The 18641-nt window shown below is 47.3% G+C and overlaps 2 protein-coding genes across 2 annotated transcripts in view; one reads left to right on the top strand and one right to left on the bottom strand.

Annotated features, from left to right (window-relative positions):
• Window positions 1-5737, top strand: part of LOC119399087 (uncharacterized) — a 52255-nt gene extending 46518 nt beyond the window's left edge. Inside the window, exons 14-16 of the mRNA XM_037665902.2 lie at window positions 1357-1429; window positions 3896-4038; window positions 5618-5737. Coding sequence (XP_037521830.1) covers window positions 1357-1429; window positions 3896-4038; window positions 5618-5663 — 262 coding nt within the window. The 3' untranslated portion in view covers window positions 5664-5737. The remainder of the gene's footprint in view (window positions 1-1356; window positions 1430-3895; window positions 4039-5617) is intronic.
• Window positions 5738-6027: 290 nt separating this feature from the next.
• Window positions 6028-18337, bottom strand: LOC119399086 (uncharacterized). The gene is made up of 5 exons (XM_049417965.1): window positions 18148-18337; window positions 10295-10446; window positions 9792-9859; window positions 8122-8199; window positions 6028-6310 (listed from the first exon to the last, which is right to left on the bottom strand). Exons 2-5 carry the CDS (start codon window positions 10390-10392, stop codon window positions 6174-6176), a joined length of 381 nt encoding a protein of 126 aa, XP_049273922.1. The 5' UTR covers window positions 10393-10446; window positions 18148-18337; the 3' UTR covers window positions 6028-6173.
• Between the last annotated feature and the right edge of the window lie 304 nt (window positions 18338-18641).

The following is an 18641-nucleotide window of genomic DNA, read 5'->3' as shown; positions in this document are numbered from 1 at the left end:
TATATATATATATATATATATATATATATATATATATATTATATATATGTACACTCGGCCATGTGGAAGAAAATGAATGTTATACAAATACGCATTTCCACAATTAGTTTTCCGATTAAAGAAATAGCTCACATGTGTCCTGCTCAGCCTGATAACGCCACATCAAATTTTGACAAGCGCGATAAAAAGGTTGACATGCTACAGATGGAGCGAAAATTTTCTTATCACCTGCATCATAGTTACGATCACTCAAGCTATCCAATCTACCGGTACGGCTTGACCTCATTACAACCTATAGGTTGAACTGACTGGCACGTGTAGAGAAGAATAGAATTTTATTTATTTATTTATTTATTTATTTATTTATTTATTTATTTATTTATTTATTTATTTATTTATTTATTTATTTATTTATTTGTGCACATACCTCACAGGTTCCAGTCTGGAACATTTCGTGAGGTGGGGAGGGTTATTTCAGAAATAACAGCGCAAAAATGTAATTCAGGACACTGTAAAATTCATTACCTTCAATAGGGAAGTTTAATTTTTAAAATCTAAGCCAGTTGCACCCCGAGTGAAAGGTGTAGGAAAGGCGGAGCATTGACTCGCCTGTGTTTCCCTTATGTTAAAATTTTATTTATATGCTATCTCCGGGTCTACTGCGCTCTTTACACGTGTTTATTTGCTATGTTCTGTTCTTTTCTGGTGATGTTCTGATTTGTTTTGCGATTATCTATTTTCTGTTCTATGGTCTCCTTTGTACTGCTTTTCTACTGTTTGCTGCTCGAAGTGCGGCGCCGCTAACCCCCAGCGCTGGCGTTTCGCCTCCGCTGTTCTCTTCCGTATATCTTTGCCTAACACCCGACGCTGGCGTTTCACTGTCGCTTCACTGGCTCGTACATACGAATTAGCCCTTCAGTGACACTGGCGTTCATGGGAAACGCTCGACGCCGGTGTTTCGCTGGCCACGACAGACAATTTAGCCCTCCGGTGGCGCTGGCGTTCACGGCAAACAAGCGCTGGCGTTCCAGAACTGCAGCCGAATCGGCTTGTGTGTTATAAAACGTGGCACCTGCGTGACGCCAGCGCGAGACATGACACAACGACAGGGCGGTCCCTCAAAACTGCTTCACAGCTAAAAGAACTCAGCGGTTAAGTTCCCTCAAAATGCACGGTACCTCAGGAAGGAAGCATATAGGAGATTCATTTTGACCATCGGTTTGTTACGTAATGGGCCACTGAATACGTGACACGCAATCTTTTTTTTTTTTGCATTCTGCCTTGTGAGAGATGCTAGTAAGTGCCCCGAACACTTGAGATAACCGTCTTGCTTATTTTTGTCTTTGTTCGTTGCAGCCAGTTGTTCACAATCAACCTCCTCTTCGCTAGCGAGAAACACACCATCCTACAGCACTTGAAAAAGTTTACGGTAAGTTCTCAAGGCGAAAACCTGATAAGGCTTCAGAGGAAAAAATTATAGTAATAATAAATCTGGCGTTGGCGGTGCGAGCACGAATGGTAGTAAAAATCAAGCTCATTCTCACCCGCATACGTCGGGTGAGAATAAAAGTCAATTAACAATGAATTAAATGCGAAGTAATGTGAATTAAAGTATTAAGGGTGTGCGAAGTGATTAGAAGTCACAATTAAATAAACGAGGGGAATCAAATGTGAGTCAAGGTGATGAAGGTGAATTAAAATTGTATGCAAGTGAATTAGTGCAAATGAAATGTTGAAGCGAAATACTTGAATACAATTGGAATTTTCAAGTAATACGTTCAGTGAATAAAGTGAATTAAAGGCGAACGAGTTGTGAAATCACCGGCTTTTGCCTGTGCACCCGTTAACGTTAGGTAAAGAGACCATAAATTTATTTCATTATAGTTGTCGCGCAGTTTCCATATTCGCAAGAAAATTCTCTGAGCCTGTCCCGAAATGCTGTCACAGTTTCTCTGATATCATGACACTCGATACACACATGACAGTAGCACTGTTGGGTAACACGATCTTGTGTTGCTTTACTCAACAACCACATATAAAGTATATGTTTCGTTATGTTTCTGGCTCCCGAAGGCAGTAAAGATGTACTGAAAGTTACCGAATGTCGCAGCATACTCGTTTAAGGCACACGTTCCGATTGATTTACTTGGCGTCAGCCTCACCAGGTGGCGCTATGAGCGTTACTGCGCAGTAAATGTGCGTATCAACACCCTGGGCGACGGAGGCGCGGGTTTTCAATAACACTGAGCTGTTTGCTGTTGCGTAATTTGCTTAAGAAGTCACGTCCATGAACGTAGATGCAGGTATAGCGAAGAGGTTAAAAGGGCTTTCAATACGATCACCCAACAATTTGCAGCTTTCAGCGAAAAACCGAAGTAGAGGGTCTATTTTTCCCGCACATATATGAAATTGGACTACTGAAAAATAATATTTCAGTGCAATATGAGCGCTAGAAGTCGCCGGCTAGAAAACCCGCCCACCGCCGGCGACCGCAATTTTGGCATGGCGTGTGCGACGTCATGTGCTGCATATAGCGAAGCCGTCGTCTTCTACGAAGTTTCAGCCACTGCAATTGTTCAATTTTAATTCCAAGCTGAAGAAAGCTGAAAGAGCTCGATTGCACGCGCAGCTGACCACGGAACAAAATCGTCCGCCAGAATGCGGACGCTCGCACATCAAGCAGCTCGTTACGTCACGGCTCGCGAGTGGGCCATTGTTTCCCGACTCTCAGGGCGCTCGTGTGTTTAAAAAATATTCAAATATAAGCTAAGCGCTCGACTAAGTGCGCTAGAATTTCGCCAGCGTGTTCGTGAATGCGCATGGAATAACCCACAAATCACAGATTATGATCAAAAATTGGGTGTCATGACCCCTTTAAAACAAACGAGACAGGTGGCTACCTTTCGCTGCTCAGATTCTTGTTGCGAGTACCATTTGTACATGATAAGAGAAGGTATATGTGTTGCGACACGGACACAAGAGCAAAGATCAGAACAACATGAACGCCCATCCTGATTTCTTCTCTAGTGTGCTTGTTTGCCCGCCTTCCATGTTTAAGGTATGTTGCCACTCTTTAAAATGACGTTTCTTTTAAAAGTGAATTTTTAGTTTTGACATTCCAAACATGTATAGACATCCTGAATGGTGTTGCAGAAAAAATTACGTCTCTGTTTAGTTCTCTTTAAAAATTATGGTCTTTTTTTCTTAACTACCCTCAAACTGAAAATGACATGTTCGCAAAATGCAATTATTGTTTATCTCGAAACCTGACTTTCAGTCGGTTTTTGTTGCGCAAAAACCCATAACGTTTGAACAACTAAATTTTCTCCGATGAAACATTCCACGCTTCTTGCTTGGACATTAGCCTGTGCAATGGACGAGCATAATTCTAAACGATGAGTAAGTTTTGATGTTACAATAGCTCAGTTGAATTGCAGCCTCTTGACACAACACAGTTTTTTTTTGTTTTTAGGCTCTAATATACCTAATTTTGATGATAGTGCAAAGATCCTAGTTCATAGCACAGCCTACGTAATGCTGTCAAGCCTTATATTTTTTTATGGTTGCATTGGTAGTTATGGCTGTTGGCTTGATGGGTGTATTTTGGGTAATTTTGGTAATTATTTTATAATTAGCTTTAAACTTTTTAACTAATACACTTGAAGTATCCTTTTATGCAGTCCTCCCAACAGCAAACACAAAACAATAAATTTTGGTTCAAAACCTAAAAACATTTCTAAAAAGATGGCAACATATCTTAAATCATGAATCCGTACCAATTAGCTTTACATTCTGTATTTCTAAGCAGTTGTAGTAGTTTACATAGCTTTGATATGTCGCTTTTCGTTTCACTGTCCCTGCAATTCATTCGTGGTTATGCTCCTCCCCCATGCAGTTCATCGAGGTGTTCGGCTATCTCGGAGGCTACGTCGGCATCTGGTTGGGCATGTCCTTCTTCTCGCTCCTGGACTCGCTCATTCTCTACGTCCAGGACAGACAGCTCAAGAAACTGGACCAGAACAGAATACGGCCCATTGAGTAAGCGAGCGGGAATCGGTTTAAATGGGCAAATTGTACTCGGAGAACTAGGTGTTGTTAATTTCAGCATCACAGATTTATTATAGAGGAGAAAATGAAGGTTTCATGTTTAAACTTCGCACCGAAATCTCCGTGCGTAACGGCGCGGATTTTAAAGTCTGTTTTTCGTATTTTGGCGACACTGTCTCAACGAAATTTCCTGACACTTGCAATGTTAGGTCTATGGCCCCCTTAGAGGACAATGCACTTCTATTTTACTGATTAAGAACAACGTTGGACCTAGTGGACGCCGTCGAAATCTATGACGTCATGGTGTTTTCTGCGGGAATTTCGAGGGGGCGTCGCCACTTGCGTTTTATTTTTTGCTCGTTTTCTCGATTGCTAAGCGTGTTAATATGAGAAAGGTCGTTTTTCTGTTCAGTGTCCCTTTAAAGGGGTATTGACACCAATTACTGAAGCGGAGTTTATTCCTCCATACAAACCTCCTGTACACAGAGACGCCTCTGAGGAAGTGTAAAGCTTAGGAAATGTCGAAAAGATATATTTTGACATATAAAGTGAATTTTAACATGGCGCACCTACTGCCATCGACACTAGCGAAATGTCGGGCTACATGATAAATTCTGGTGACTTCACGCCCCAGTAGGGCTAGTTGCGATGAGGTTAGGCCGCAAAGCATGCAAAATAGCCGCTTTTCTGTCACCAACGAAGCCAAGGAGCGGAGCGGCCGTGGAAAGGTCACGAGGCTTACGCGAGCACGTGAGGAGACGCCCATACTGTGTCGTGACATCATGGTACTCTAGAACCCAAACCAAGCTTTTAAAAACATGTTGTAATTAATTTTTCAGTCCCTACTCACTCTTACCAGTACACTTTCTGAGCTCTTGAGCACTTGGCCGTTCATTTGACGCAAGACAACAACTGGAAACTTTTTTGTCAGTACCCCTTTGATCTGACAGTGGGACTACTTTTGACAAGAAAAAAATATGCGTCGTTTGATAGATCTCATGACGTGAACAACTTGATGAACTCGGGTCAATTAACAAATATGCGGATGAAGTGCTTTTTAGTGAAGTTAAGTGTTTCAGGCAATACTACAAGGTGTTTATTTTTTGACAACGATTTTTAAAATAAAAATCCTATGACAGTCAGGCTCCTGTCGTTTTCGCTCAAGAACTCTACGTCACGGCAGAAATACTTTGCCGCAGCGAAAGTGACATTGAAGTGAATAATTAACAGGAAGTCGGCAATTAACTTTCTAATTATTGACCTGAGGACAGTTGTTTATATGGGAAACTTGTCGGCGGTCACAAGTTTCGGCATGCCCGTTTTTTTGACAAATGACAAAAGTTGCGCGTAATTTTAAGTATTCGTCATCGAATTTTAAGGCCGATATCGAAACAGGCCGCGCCCGGTGCGCAGAAAACGCGACCGCTCTATTAGGTCACTCTGGAACTACTCGTGACGAAGAAGTGACGAAATCTGAATTAAGGCGCAACTTCAGGTCCACGTCCGTTGGGCCTCGCCTGCGGCCGCGCGACTAAAAATGTGCGCTTTTTCATATGCTTCTCTTTTCCAGGGTCGCCAGTCAAAGCGACGTTGTTGCCAGGCGAGCCCTTTATTGAAGATGCCAACATTACTTACCTATCTACGTGTGGACAAATGTTGCGACTTGCTTTCACTGAACAAGAAATTTCGGATTTGTTGAAAGCGACTCTATTTCTCCTTTTTTCACTCACTCACTCACTCACTCACTCACTCACTCACTCACTCACTCACTCACTCACTCACTCACTCACTCACTCACTCACTCACTCACTCACTCACTCACTCACTCACTCACTCACTCACTCACTCACTCACTCACTCACTCACTCACTCACTCACTCACTCACTCACTCACTCACTCACTCACTCACTCACTCACTCACTCACTTACTCACACTAATGCATAGCGTAAAGCGGCTACGAACGAGGTAAGCATTTTTTTTATTGGTACTGCGGACTTTTGTTGGACATGCGATATTGCTTCATAACTTCTCTCGTTCTATTGCTGGGCAGTGTGCATCATTGCGGCCTCTAAGATCTTCGGAGCCCTTTAAGTATCTCGGAGCCCTGTCATGGGTCCCGCAGATCTAGTAGTCCCCTTCGCCGTCGGGGCAGAGGTCTCTGCTGTGCGCCGGAGGCACAACACCGCACGTGTCCACGAAGTGATCGATGCAGTGCTGCGGCACGGAGTCCTTAAATATCCACTTCGTCCAGAGAAGGCATTCTGAAAAGACGCGAAGACCGAGTGAACAACACGTCTCAATACAGAGAGTAATATGCTCGAGCAGGGGCGTCACTGAAGTGGTCGTCTCTTCTTCAAGGCAGCTGGTACGGCAGTTTGACCACTTGTCGGAACGTTGGATCCAGCCTTAGAGGTTCCTGCAATGTTTACTTGTGGGAACTCTGGTGCTGTGACCGTTTAGTCATCAGGGGAATGATGCCTAGTACATGGACTTGCCTAGTCTTCGTGCTTGCGGCTTGGAACGCCCTTGGGGCTTTGTTTATTGCTTTCTTTTGTGTTTTGTTTCGGATAAGAATTCGCAGACGATTACGGCATTGCCTAATGCGAATTCTGAGCGCAGCTTCATGTTGGAGCAACGCCAACTGCGTTCGAAGTTTTGGCTATCCGCAGTTCTAGCAATGTAACATTCGTTACATATTGCCGCAGAAATTGCCAGTGCTCGAGTGCTACGCACACCACTCTGTACATTGCAGGCGTCGTGAACAAAGCGAAATGCCGACAGCCCCGTTACGACAAGCGAAGCCAGCCGCAGTGTACGTGCCAGCCCTGCATGCGCACGAGCTGCGACCGAGGGGCCAGAGCGCGTGACGGAGGAAGAAAGCGAGGTTAGAGGCCAGCGGCTCGTGATATCGACAGACTCCGCGTTCGCTCTCTTTCGTCCTCGTTCGCTCTATCGGTTACGCTGACAGCGACACCGCTCATCGCAGAACGGGCGCCTAAGAGCTGCCCTCTAAAAGAATGACTTGTTTTGAACCTCGTGAGCTGATCTGAATTGGCCAGCCTAACAGGGCCAAGGTGGTGAAGTGAGACTGCTGAACTTCGTCTTGCGACAAAGCGACTGTAGGACACGTGGAGCAATACGGAGCCGAAAGAACAATGCTTAGGTAAATCCATGTGCTACCAATCATTCCCATGTTGGTTCAAGCATCATTCGTTGCAGCTCCGATAAACATTAGCGCCACATTTCCCTTTAGGGTATACTGTAATGAAATTTTATGGCTACGACACACGATGTTCAAAAAGATTCATCTCTTCTACCCTCCATCTCCTGCTAAACTAATGCGATTCAGAGCGTACATGGCGGGTATATGATGAGAAATGGTTTAGCAGAGAATGCCGCTGGAGCCAAGGCTTCGACAAGGGGACTTGTCTTGGTCCTCTTGGGTTTGCAGCTTGCAATGCATGGCACGTACAAAGAAAAACAGGATAAGTACAGCAACATGTGCATATAAAAATATGGCCACAGCGAGCAATTAACAGCTACTACGAATCCCTTCCGTGTCAAGAAACGAATCGGGACAGGCAGATAATTCCAGAATTCAATAGTCCTTGAGAAAAAATTGTACTTAAAGGGTTTGGCATGAGCGAAAAAGACAGGAAAAGTTTAGCTGATTCCTGCTTCTTGTGAGTAGTGGCTATGCACGTGAGAGAGATCAGTTAGGGTAAGAGTAATGCGATGAGCAAAACACTACCTGCGGGATCGGCCTATTTGTGACCACGAGACGATTCCGTCTCTTGAGGTCATCGGGCGTCATAACATGACGTCGCTGATGATGGCATGATAACATCATTGATGACGTCGTCACTTAGTCACGTGACTTTTTTTTCCGTTCGTGTTCCATTCACCTTACTTTTTTTACTCAATAAGGTTTTCGCCTTAGCAGACATCAGTTGGAGGACAGCACTTGTCTGTGTCCACCTTTTCGGTCGTCCTTTGACTTGTGGCGGGCGATTAGAGGAGACGCTACCGTACTGAGCCCGCCTGAAAGGCGATATGTAACACTGCCACTTACGGTGCCCGTGGTACTCCAGGTCCATCACGACGCAGTCCTTGGTGGAGTAGTAGAAGATCCCGTCCACGACTGTAGGATCTGGAAGGAGAAAATGGTGGCCGGTGTGTCGCAACGACCGGTGGTAATAAAGCTTACCCTTGCAGCAACAAAATTTTGCAGCAGAAAAGACTGCCTACAAGCCTGGTACAGAACAATTTAGCTTAATATGAACTGGTGCTATATCGGTCGCATTAAGACCGGAAAAAGGGAAGGGCAAGTATAAATGAAAGGCCGGAATGTCATCCAGGACTGAGTGCGGTTGTCTATCCTTCCCTGGTCAAAGGGGGAGGAAAAGGCCACACAGAGTGTACCCATACAGTCTCCGCATTCAAGAAGGTCGATACGCATATTTTATTCTTTATTCTTCCTAATCGCGTCAACAAACAGCGTCGTGCCTATGTAAAGGTACACGGTACAGCTTTTGCTCTTGTCGATAATGACTAATAGAAGAGCAAGTACATAAACAGAGGCAAGTCTACACGCCAGCAACATCACAGGAGTCAAAGTGCTGCTGATTTCGTCAACCATAATTTCGGCCGCATCACTTGGCTAGCAGGACACGCATTCTTTACGTGAAACGAACTTCACTGTCGTAATGGCCGTGCAAGAACAATCTTACAATATCCTGTCAGCCCACAACACCGTGGAAACACTGAAGATAAACAGCCAAACGCAGATCATGCCTCCGGTGGCTAGTTTCTTATCCTCGTTAACTGTTTCGCGTACCTGCTTCCATGCGTATGTGTCCCTCTCCTTACATGGCAGAAAGTGCACATCGGTCGACAAAAATGGGAAAAGTCATAAGTCCGCAGACTGCCATTTTAGATAATGAATAACTTCCTGTACAACAAAGACTATTTGCGTAATATTGTTAAGCACATTTGAAATCTAAGTGTTTCCTGTGGACACTGTCGGTATATGATCTCCAATGCGACCTCTGTAATACATGTCCTTTAGCTCACGTAGAAGTTTACCTGTTGCTCATGGAACATCATGTTACCACACTGGACATAGGCGGCCTCGTTGTCTAAGCGTCCACATTGCATAACATCAATTTTGGCTTCATTGAACGGTTTGGGTAGATAAATTATTCTTGAGGATCTCGTTGCTACTTTAGTCTGCCTTTGAAGATCTATCTTACTGGCTGCTACATCTTTTTCCGCTTTCATGTTTAGTTCCTTTGTTTTTGTCATGCTAATGTCTATTTTAGTCTCTTCTGGTAAAGATCTATCTATCTATCTATCTATCTATCTATCTATCTATCTATCTATCTATCTATCTATCTATCTATCTATCTATCTATCTATCTATCTATCTATCTATCTATCTATCTATCTATCTATCTATCTATCTATCTATCTATCTGTCTGTCTGTCTGTCTGTCTGTCTGTCTGTCTGTCTGTCTGTCTGTCTGTCTGTCTATCTATCTATCTATCTATCTATCTATCTATCTATCTATCTATCTATCTATCTATCTATCTATCTATCTATCTATCTATCTATCTATCTATCTATCAGTCAATCAATCAAAGAAGCGTCCTGTAACAACCGGCTGAAGGGTGCCGTAAACTTATCTCGCGTAATGCATTGCACTGTTCGATGACACGTCACAGCGAACGTTTACGACTTACCGTCACCGATAGTAACTTCCATCGTTTCCGGACTCGATCCAGCCTTTCCATAGAATGGAATATATTGCCTGCACAATAGCAGAAAGAGTCGCGAAGTTTCCTCTGTTAGTGCAGACAAAATTACTCGGTGGGGCCTTATTCGTCGAACCTGCGGCCTGGCAGTGTCACATACAAGCTCGTACAAAATGCAGACAGAATGCAAAGAAAATAAGAAATGCATATATAGGAGGCAAGTGTAAAAAAGAAAAGAAAAACGTGACACGTACTGTCTCGTATTTGAGAGAGAGACAGAGCAAGCACTGTCTCCTATTCGAGAGAGTCTTTATCTCTTGGCAAGGATTGAGCAACCTTATGTTTCTTTATATTTAACGCCTCCGCGCTAGGAGCATCCAATCAATCAATCAATCAATCAATCAATCAATCAATCAATCAATCAATCAATCAACAATCAATCAATCAATCAATGTATATTATAGAACATTAAGCTGCGGGCTGTTAAGTACTCAGGTGAATGGTCAGTCTCCTGGAAGTGCCAGACGAAGGTGGCCGTCCGGGACTCCGGGTCGATCTCGGTCCTGTTGGCAACCACGCACTCGAACATGGTGTCGTTGTCCGAGTCCGATATGGCCACCGAGTAAGGAAAGTTGGTAAAAGCCTGCACGAGGCAGTAGTCGCCGCGTTAAGTGACGCACACAAACCCGCTACGCGCTGCTTACATCACACGCACTGCTTACGTCATGTCCTGAAGAATACATAAGCATCTGTAACTTGCCTTCGCCCCATTAAAGTGAACAAGGCTTCCGTAGGGAAGCCGAAACGTCTTTTATTTATTTTTAGTTTTTTATTTTATTTTGGTCGGTGTCCTTTGTTTTATTGCCACAAACCCGCTATAATATATATATATATATATATATATATATATATATATATATATATATATATATATCTATATATATAGGTTCTACCCTGGGATCTATCTCGACAGAACATGCAAGATCTGCGGTATAGAACCTGCTACACTGAAACACGCTATAGGAATGTGAAGCAAATGCTAAAGACATTAGCCCCGATGTTCTCTTGGCGAGGTGGGCCGGTGCCCTGCACAGCTCAGAGCTCACCGACTAATTCTGAGCATTCCAGCAGGGCCGCGTAGCGGCGCCTAGGCAAGGCCTGGACGTGCCGGCGTGAGAGACCGAAGCCCGGGTCATCAAACTTCAGGACACTGAATCAAAATTTTACCAACGAAACCACCACAAAAGTGCGTCAACCGTCGACGTAGCCATAACACAACTCGTGGGACGCCAAGATCGGCTGCGGTTCGATCCCTCCTGCCAAACACCTACCAGTCTGTACAAGACAGGTGCAAACATTTCCCCGGTCTGAAGCCTGGCTTTCCAGGGATGTACTGCTTGGATGAGAGAGAGAAAGAGAGAGAGAGAGAAGCACGGAAAGACGGGGAGGTTAACTAGACGCACGTCCGGTTTGCTACCCTGCACTGTGGGAGAGGGATGAGGGGCGAAAAGAGAGGCAGAGGAAGAGAAGAGGGATGGACACAAACACGAGCACACTTGGGGGAGCAGACCCAGTCTGCAGGCGGCCGCACAGATCTGTTGATTTTAGATACTGCTTGGACGAGGCTCGTATAATCAGCTGCACAAGCTATCATAGGCATGCCCACAGGGAGGGGGAGGGGTGCGGCCGTTTTCCTCCTCCGCCTAATTTTATAGCGGGGCCCCAAGTCTGCTCCCTTCACATGTCGGAATCGCGGGCAACGAGGCTGCAGACGAACTCGCAAAACGAGCACACTCCGCCGAGACTTCGCTGACGGATTACGCCAGCTCGTTCGACTCGGCACGCAACAACCTTCGCCGGGAGCTGGTGCGCGAGCATCCTGACGCACGGGTCGCCTCCGGACACCTCCCTCCTCCCATCACAACCACTGGTTTCACTCGCCGCGAGCGCTTCTTCTTGCCCTGAGGATCGGTTCTGTGTGGCCCGCGGACGCAGGCATCGTCTTCGCGGCGCCGCTGCACCGAAATGCACCGATTGCGGCGCGATCGAAACCCTGTGCCACCTATTGTTTGACTGTCCTTCTCTCAACACTGCGCGGAAGCGGCTCGCCATGAAGTACCGCCTCGTCGGACTGCCGTGTGCGACCCTACAGGACTTGCTCCATCCCACCGGCCACGTGCACCGTCGCCGATCAGCCCTTGCGGCCCTACTCGCTTTTCTCGAGGATGCCGGCCTAGTCGAACGAATTTTCTAGCCGCTCACCACGGTGACTCGGACGCCCGTTCTCCTGCCCCCCCACCCCCTCACTGTTTTTTTCCACTCATACCTTTCTTTTTCTTCCTTTACCATACTCTTTTCACTCTCACTGTCCCTTTAATCCCCAATCCCCCGTGAGTGTATCGGTTGAGGTGTCCTCACTTGAGAGAGTTATCGTGCACTCCACACCCAATTTCCATTTTCATTTCCTTCTTCCTTTTAAGAATCACCCCCCCCCCCCCCCCCAATCCGCTACAGTTAAGAACGAGGCCACTTGAAACGTTCTTTCCAAACACTAAAGCTGCAAATCTATCAGTCACTGGTTGACAGGTGTACTAGATGAATGGACCACAACGTAGATTTACTTTTTTTTTCACGCGGCTGTGAATGACAGTCGTTCGATAAATTCCACAGCTGCCGTACGATCAAAGGTGTGTAGCGGTGCCCGCAGCATCAGCAAAACCTGTGTCCATTGCCCCCTACCCCCTCCCTTACTCTCACCCTAATAATCTAACGGGACCCCAAGTCAGCCCCACGACTTTGCTTATGCTGACCTTTCGCGTAGTTCATCAATGCACAGGCTTATGGCCACGCATGTTTTTTTTTTACGGTAATGATGACCGAGGACCCCTGATTGTGAATACAAAGAACGGCCTGCTTTTGGTCCCCGGAAAGCCGGGGACCAAAGCCGGTGTCCCAGGAAAGCGGGGGACCAAACGCAGGCCGTTGTGAGAAGTATGTCGTCACTTTTTTTTCATTCGTGCATCCATTGTGGAGCTCGTTTTCTTTCGGAATCGATCAACGGGTAGATAGATGCTGCGGCGATTTCGCCTTCCCCTAATGGGGGGCCCTGCGCCCGCCTATGCGCCGGAGCATTGCGCCGTTCCTCACCGCCTTGCATGCGTAATCACGCAAACCGCAATTAAACTTTGCAGCGGGATATCCTGTAACAACATTTGTTGTGATTTAACGTCCCAAAACCACGATTTGAATATGGGGGACGCCGTAGTGCAGGGCTCCGGAGATTTCGCCCACCTGGGGTTCCTTCACGTGCACCGAAATCTAAGTACACGAGCCTCGAGCATTTTAGCCCCCATCGAAAATGCAGCAGCCGCGGTCGGGATTCGATCCCGCGACCTCCGGGTCAGCAGTCGAGCGCCATAACCACTAGACCACCGTGGCGGGTAGCGGGATACCTCGGAGCACAGACGTGCTAGAAGAATTCTTCCAAGTGGATCTGTGTAGAAACGCGAATGCCTCCGACTTCTCAATACAAACATTCCCACTTACTGCAGTCACTAAAGTTCATTATTCAGGCTTAGTTAACTGGGCTGCTTAAAACGATAATTAGTGTCTCACTTTGTCTCCACTTGGATACATCACTTATCTGCAAAAGTGGTTTTTACGTTTTGCTAAAGCGCAGCTCAGTTTGAGCAAGAAGGAAAAAAACAAGCTAATAGCAAAGAAGTAAATGACATGCAACTGGATGAGCGCTAAATGTCACTTCGTTCTTTAATTTTGTATTTGTTCCTTCATGCTCAAAGTGAGCAGCGCTTTAACAAAACGAGAGTGTAATGCATCGACTTGCCCAACCTGCAGTATTTGTGGTTCTCACGTACATCTCAGTGCTGAACTTTAAGAAAACCCATAAAGCTTAATGTTGAACTCCCGGAATATGCCGCTGTGCCTGTATGCGATCTCTACCAGATGATATAAAGTATTCGTGGACAAACCAATGAGGAGTCGCGGAAATTGTTTGAAATAACACAGTACCTCGAAGCTGTCCGGCAGTTCGTACGCCAGCTTTCTAGGCCCGCCCGGTGAGCCGAGTTTGGCTGAGACGATGACGTTCGTACCGCAGAGGATCGCAAAGAAGGCAATTGCGTACGCACTGCGCATCATGGCGGGACGTTCCTTACAACGCGGAGGGGAACAGAGGCGACTGCAAGCGCTTTAATAAGGGAACGCCTCGGTACTGATTTTCTGTGATAGCGCAATAAAAGATAAGAAAAACAAACGCGTGACGAGTAAAACAAAAAAGAGAAACAAGAAAAGAAACGACCGAACGGAGCGACACAGTCCTAGACGTCATTCTTATCCCGTGTCGTGCGCTATCGTGTTCAATTAGGAAGTTTCGCGAAACGCGGTCGAAATGTCAATTCTGGCATGCTGTTTGTTACATGGGCTGCGATTTTTTCAATTAGCGCTCTCAGTGACCGATAGAACGTACAGGGGTGGTAATAAATTCCCAGGTCACACTGGCATAGGGTTACACGAGATAGTGGCCTGCCAACTTTTGACACCCCCCCTCCCCCTGTACGTTTCAATCATCATGTAAACAGAGAAGGCATATGCTTCGACATGGTAAGACAGACGAGACTCGAGTGCCTGAGCGAAATTACTTTTTGACAACGAAACTGTTTAATGCATATTGAAAGGGTTTGCAGCGCAAGCACGGTATAGTGCTGAAGGAAAGGCTTAAAAGCGAGGAACGGAAAGCAAAGAGGGACGACAAGACCTCTTTGCTTTCCGTTCCTCGCTTTTAAACCTTTTCTTCAGCACTACCGTGCTTGCGCTGCAAACCCTTTCAATATGCATTTTAACCGACTAGCCCAAACAGCCGTTCTTCTTCGAAACTGTTTAAGGCGGAGGTTTGCCGTGGATCGTACGGAGAAAAACCTCGCCGAGCAATGACGTCACCTTGCGCCGCCTAGCAACGCTTTGGAGGAAGGAAAGGATGTGGAGATGAGGAGATAAGTGGAGAGGAGGAGGAGAATTAGTAAATAAAATGAACTATAATTTCTTTGTGAGGCGGGATTCGAACCCCCGGTATCCACGATGCGAAGGCGAGCACCTTAACCACGTGGCTATCCAGGCACGCTAGCAGAGCAAGCATCTATAGGAGCAATATGATTGCTTTGCTATGGGCGTGAGGACGAAAAAAAAGAGAGAGAAACCATAGCATAGCCATGTATAGTACAATATAGCACAGTGGTGGGAAAGGGAAGTGAGGTTCGGAGTAGGGGAGAGGGTAAAGAATAGCATAGCCATGTATACTACAGCATAGCAAGGGGGCGCGAAAGAGATGCGAGAATGAGGAGGAGTGCTGTGAGGGTAAGGAGGAGGGAGTGCACGAGGGAAGGCCACTAGCTACTCTGTTTTGACAGTTTTCGCGCCAATAGTGCGTAGCTCCCCAATTTTAATTCTTTCCCAATTAGGCCGTCCTATATAGACGGGACGAGATGGAAGAGTTTTAAGTCCGCCACAATTAAGAACGAGGACACCTGAAACGTTCGTTTGAAACGCGGCAACTGCGAACCGATCAGCCACATGGTTGACTGATATGAACGGGTCACAATGTAGGTCTGCTTCGTTCCACACACGGCCGTGATTGACGGCCGTTTGATACATTCCGCATCTTCCGTCATAGGATGATACAGTGAACTGGCGAGCAAGGGTGTTTGGTGGCGCCCGTGGCAGCGGCAACAGCAGATGACGTGCGTCCATGAAAGGACGACACACTGGGTGGAGGCAAACGGCAAGCAAAAAAAAGAAGAATGACTAAAAAAATTAGAAGCACTTCCCATATCGGCAAAATGCGCGCAAGCAAAGCTTGTCCTGCGCATGCCTCGCCTACTATTTTACAGCGAAAGCTGTTATGAGATCACAACAAGGGCCGTTTTTGGCGCCGTAGTTGTCCGTAGACGCCGTAGTTGTCCGTAGACGCCGTAGTATGCATCTTCGCCCCAAACCAAAAGACACGACACAAATCGCACTTTCCTTGCGCACCGGGCCAATCCCGGCACGCGTAGAAATCCGCGTCTTGGGGCTCTTCATACACACGAGCCGGAAGTCGATACAACCCTGCGCGAGCTACGTACGGTCGCGGGGATCAGGTGGGCCGCATGGTCCGTCGGGTCTTGAACGAGCCGCGATGCTCTGCGCCTCGCCAACGCTTTCGTGACCAGTCGAAACCTGTATTCGACACCCTACCTATACGTTTGCGCAAATGTGATGTGAACACGCTCGAAGGCATTCTCCGCAAGATATACAAGCGCGACCTCGACCTCCCGATCTCAACTTCTAACCAGCGCCTTGCAGATTTAGGCATGACCAACACGTACGGGGAACTCAAAGAGGCCCATCTTAACAACCGGTACCTGCGGCTTACCAAGTCGCACGCTGGGAGATGTCTCTTACACCGCCTCCATATATCTCCTACACCTATCAGGCAGAAGAGCGGACCACGATCCCAGAGGACTTGCCTGGTGCGTTGGTTATCCAGCCTCTGCCCCAAAACATGACTAGGGGGACTAACGAAGGCAGGCGAACTCCGCAGGTTACAGCCTTGCAAGGACGCTATGGGTCCCGTCGTGAAGTCTTCGACACGGACGCGTCTGGCCCTCACTATGGGGGCTGGTGCACGGCGTATAGTCCATCAAAACGCGCCTGTTCAAGGGCTCACTTTTCGAGCTCAGGACATTACTCACGCGGAGGAAGTCGCCATAGCTCTCGCCGCAGCGGACCCCGCATCTCGGATCATTATTACCGATTGGCGGAGTGCGTGCCAAAATCTTACGAAAGGTCGCATCACCATTCGCGCTGCTCGAATCCTAAGAGGTTGTTATTATCTGGACCACCCAAATACACGTTTAGTCATCTAGGCCCCAGCTCACGCAGGACTAGGTGGTAACGAGGCTGCCGATGCCTCTGCCCGCGCGCTTGATTCCCGGGAACCTCCTCGCCCTCCATCGCCTGACGATCCAAAACCTAATTCGGTCACCTCATTTCGCGACATCACAGCGATGTACAAATTGAATAGGCTTCGATTTCCGACCCCGGCGCCGGGCCTGACTAAGGCTGACAAGCGCTGGCTGGCTCTTACGCCTGTACAAGCAACGCTAAGCGGCGCTGCTGCTTTTGACAGGCAGCGCCATCTCTGGCAGAAAGATATAAACTGGGGTGTGCACAGCGCGCGTTTTCCCTTCTCTCCACCGCGTTGCCGCTCGCTTCTGTGCACGTGCAGAGCTCTCGCGGCGCCTCAAAATGTACCGCCTGCAGCGCGGGTTGAAAAAGATCTCACAGCTGGACAAGCACTTCCGAAAAGCAAACTTGATAAAAGGAGAAAGGCTCGTCAATCACGTTAACGGTGAAGAGCAGTCGATCGACGACAACGACGCCCGACTCAAAGCGAAATGCATTTCCCAAGTCGCGATTACACCCTGTAGGACTGTACCTCCAGGTAAGTCTCATTCTGTCATGTTAAAGATGAATAATGGTCCACATGTACTCCGAAATGAAGCCGTACACGCTATCGATGTTCTGCGGTGTGGACTACAAATCATATGATTGTTGTTTTGATATGGCATGCTTACAGTAGCAGCCGTGTACTTTCGTGAACAAACGTTTGCGGCGTGCGAAAGAAAAAGAAATTATACGGCCATGGCACTGTTTCCTGAGAAGGTTCGAGTCAAGTCCTCCGTGCCGCTGGAGGATCACCCGCCGATTAAGACGCGAGGCAGCTAGCTGAGCTTTAACCACTGTGAAGCAAGATGAACTGCTCGCCCCGTTTTTTCGACTCTCGCGTCATGCTTGCAGTCTCTGTTTATGATATCGACTTGACAGGCGTGTAAAACCTGCTGCGCGAACGCGGCTAGAAAATCGCACAAAGTCAAAAGGTGGTTAATTCAAGGTTGCAACTGCAAAGCATGTATTAAGTGCCAGTTATATCTAGCGGCTTAAATATATATCATCCTACTAAAGTGACAAAAACAAAGCAAAGCTGCAGAACGATGTCAAAGCTTGCTGAAAATGCACAGACGTCCGTTCCGGCGTGATAAAGCAGCCTTCCGAATTGCAGGCGCCGAACTTCTGACAATGTGCCGAGTTCAGTTGAATTCAACCAACCGCGCAACGCTAACGGTATAACGTGAGTGTGAACGTTCAACAACGACGGGTAGGTCTCACGAACACGGGGAATCAAAACACAAAGTGGCTTCACCTACAACCGCAACTGTACTTTCACAATGCGAGAAGACAGCGAGTAATCATTGCTGTAGTCGCTGCGTGCATGCGCCGCGTTACTTACCGATTCAGGTAGTCGAAACGAACGAAAGCGATGAACTCAGACAGCCAAAATAGAAGGCGGGACAGCGCTGTCAGCTATCCACGCTTGCCGCCTTTATTTCACGTGCGACACGCCCGGGAATCGATACAGTTTCACACGTGAATCGCGTGCCTTGGTGTTGTCTCCACTGTTGTGGCAGCGCACGACGGAGCAATACCTCGACCTCGCGTCCACTTCCGTGGGATCGCTTCTGCCATCGCGGAAATGCTGGCTTCGCACAGCAAGCATCTCGGTTCAACGTGCCGAGCTGACGGCCCCCCAGTTATCCGCACCGACAGAAGAACGCGTGCACACGCGCGCTACCGCTACCGTGAAAGGGGCTGAGTCGGCGGCGCCAAGCTCCAGAGCTTTCCGACAGAGCCGCGGCGCGGCTGGCGCTGTCGTCGCGCCGCAAACTTGAGCTTGGGTTCCCTATTGCGCCCGGCGATACTTAAGTATTTCAATCCGGTCTTCTC

The sequence above is a fragment of the Rhipicephalus sanguineus genome, chromosome 7 (genome assembly GCF_013339695.2).
Source record: "Rhipicephalus sanguineus isolate Rsan-2018 chromosome 7, BIME_Rsan_1.4, whole genome shotgun sequence".
Lineage (NCBI taxonomy): Eukaryota > Metazoa > Arthropoda > Arachnida > Ixodida > Ixodidae > Rhipicephalus > Rhipicephalus sanguineus.
The sequence above is the reverse complement of the archived record's forward strand: the minus strand, read 5'-3'. Positions and strand labels throughout refer to the sequence as shown.

What these genes read in the sequence shown, in the direction of transcription:
- LOC119399086 (XM_049417965.1), bottom strand. Translation starts at nt 10,392, where the DNA reads ATGTTCGAGTGCGTGGTTGCCAACAGGACCGAGATCGACCCGGAGTCC. An exon ending in GAGACTGACCATTCACCTGA is followed by an intron (nt 9,860 to 10,294) that starts GTACTTAACAGC and finishes GCTATTGTGCAG; the next exon opens with GCAATATATTCCATTCTATG. An exon ending in GGAAGTTACTATCGGTGACG is followed by an intron (nt 8,200 to 9,791) that starts GTAAGTCGTAAA and finishes TTCTCCTTCCAG; the next exon opens with ATCCTACAGTCGTGGACGGG.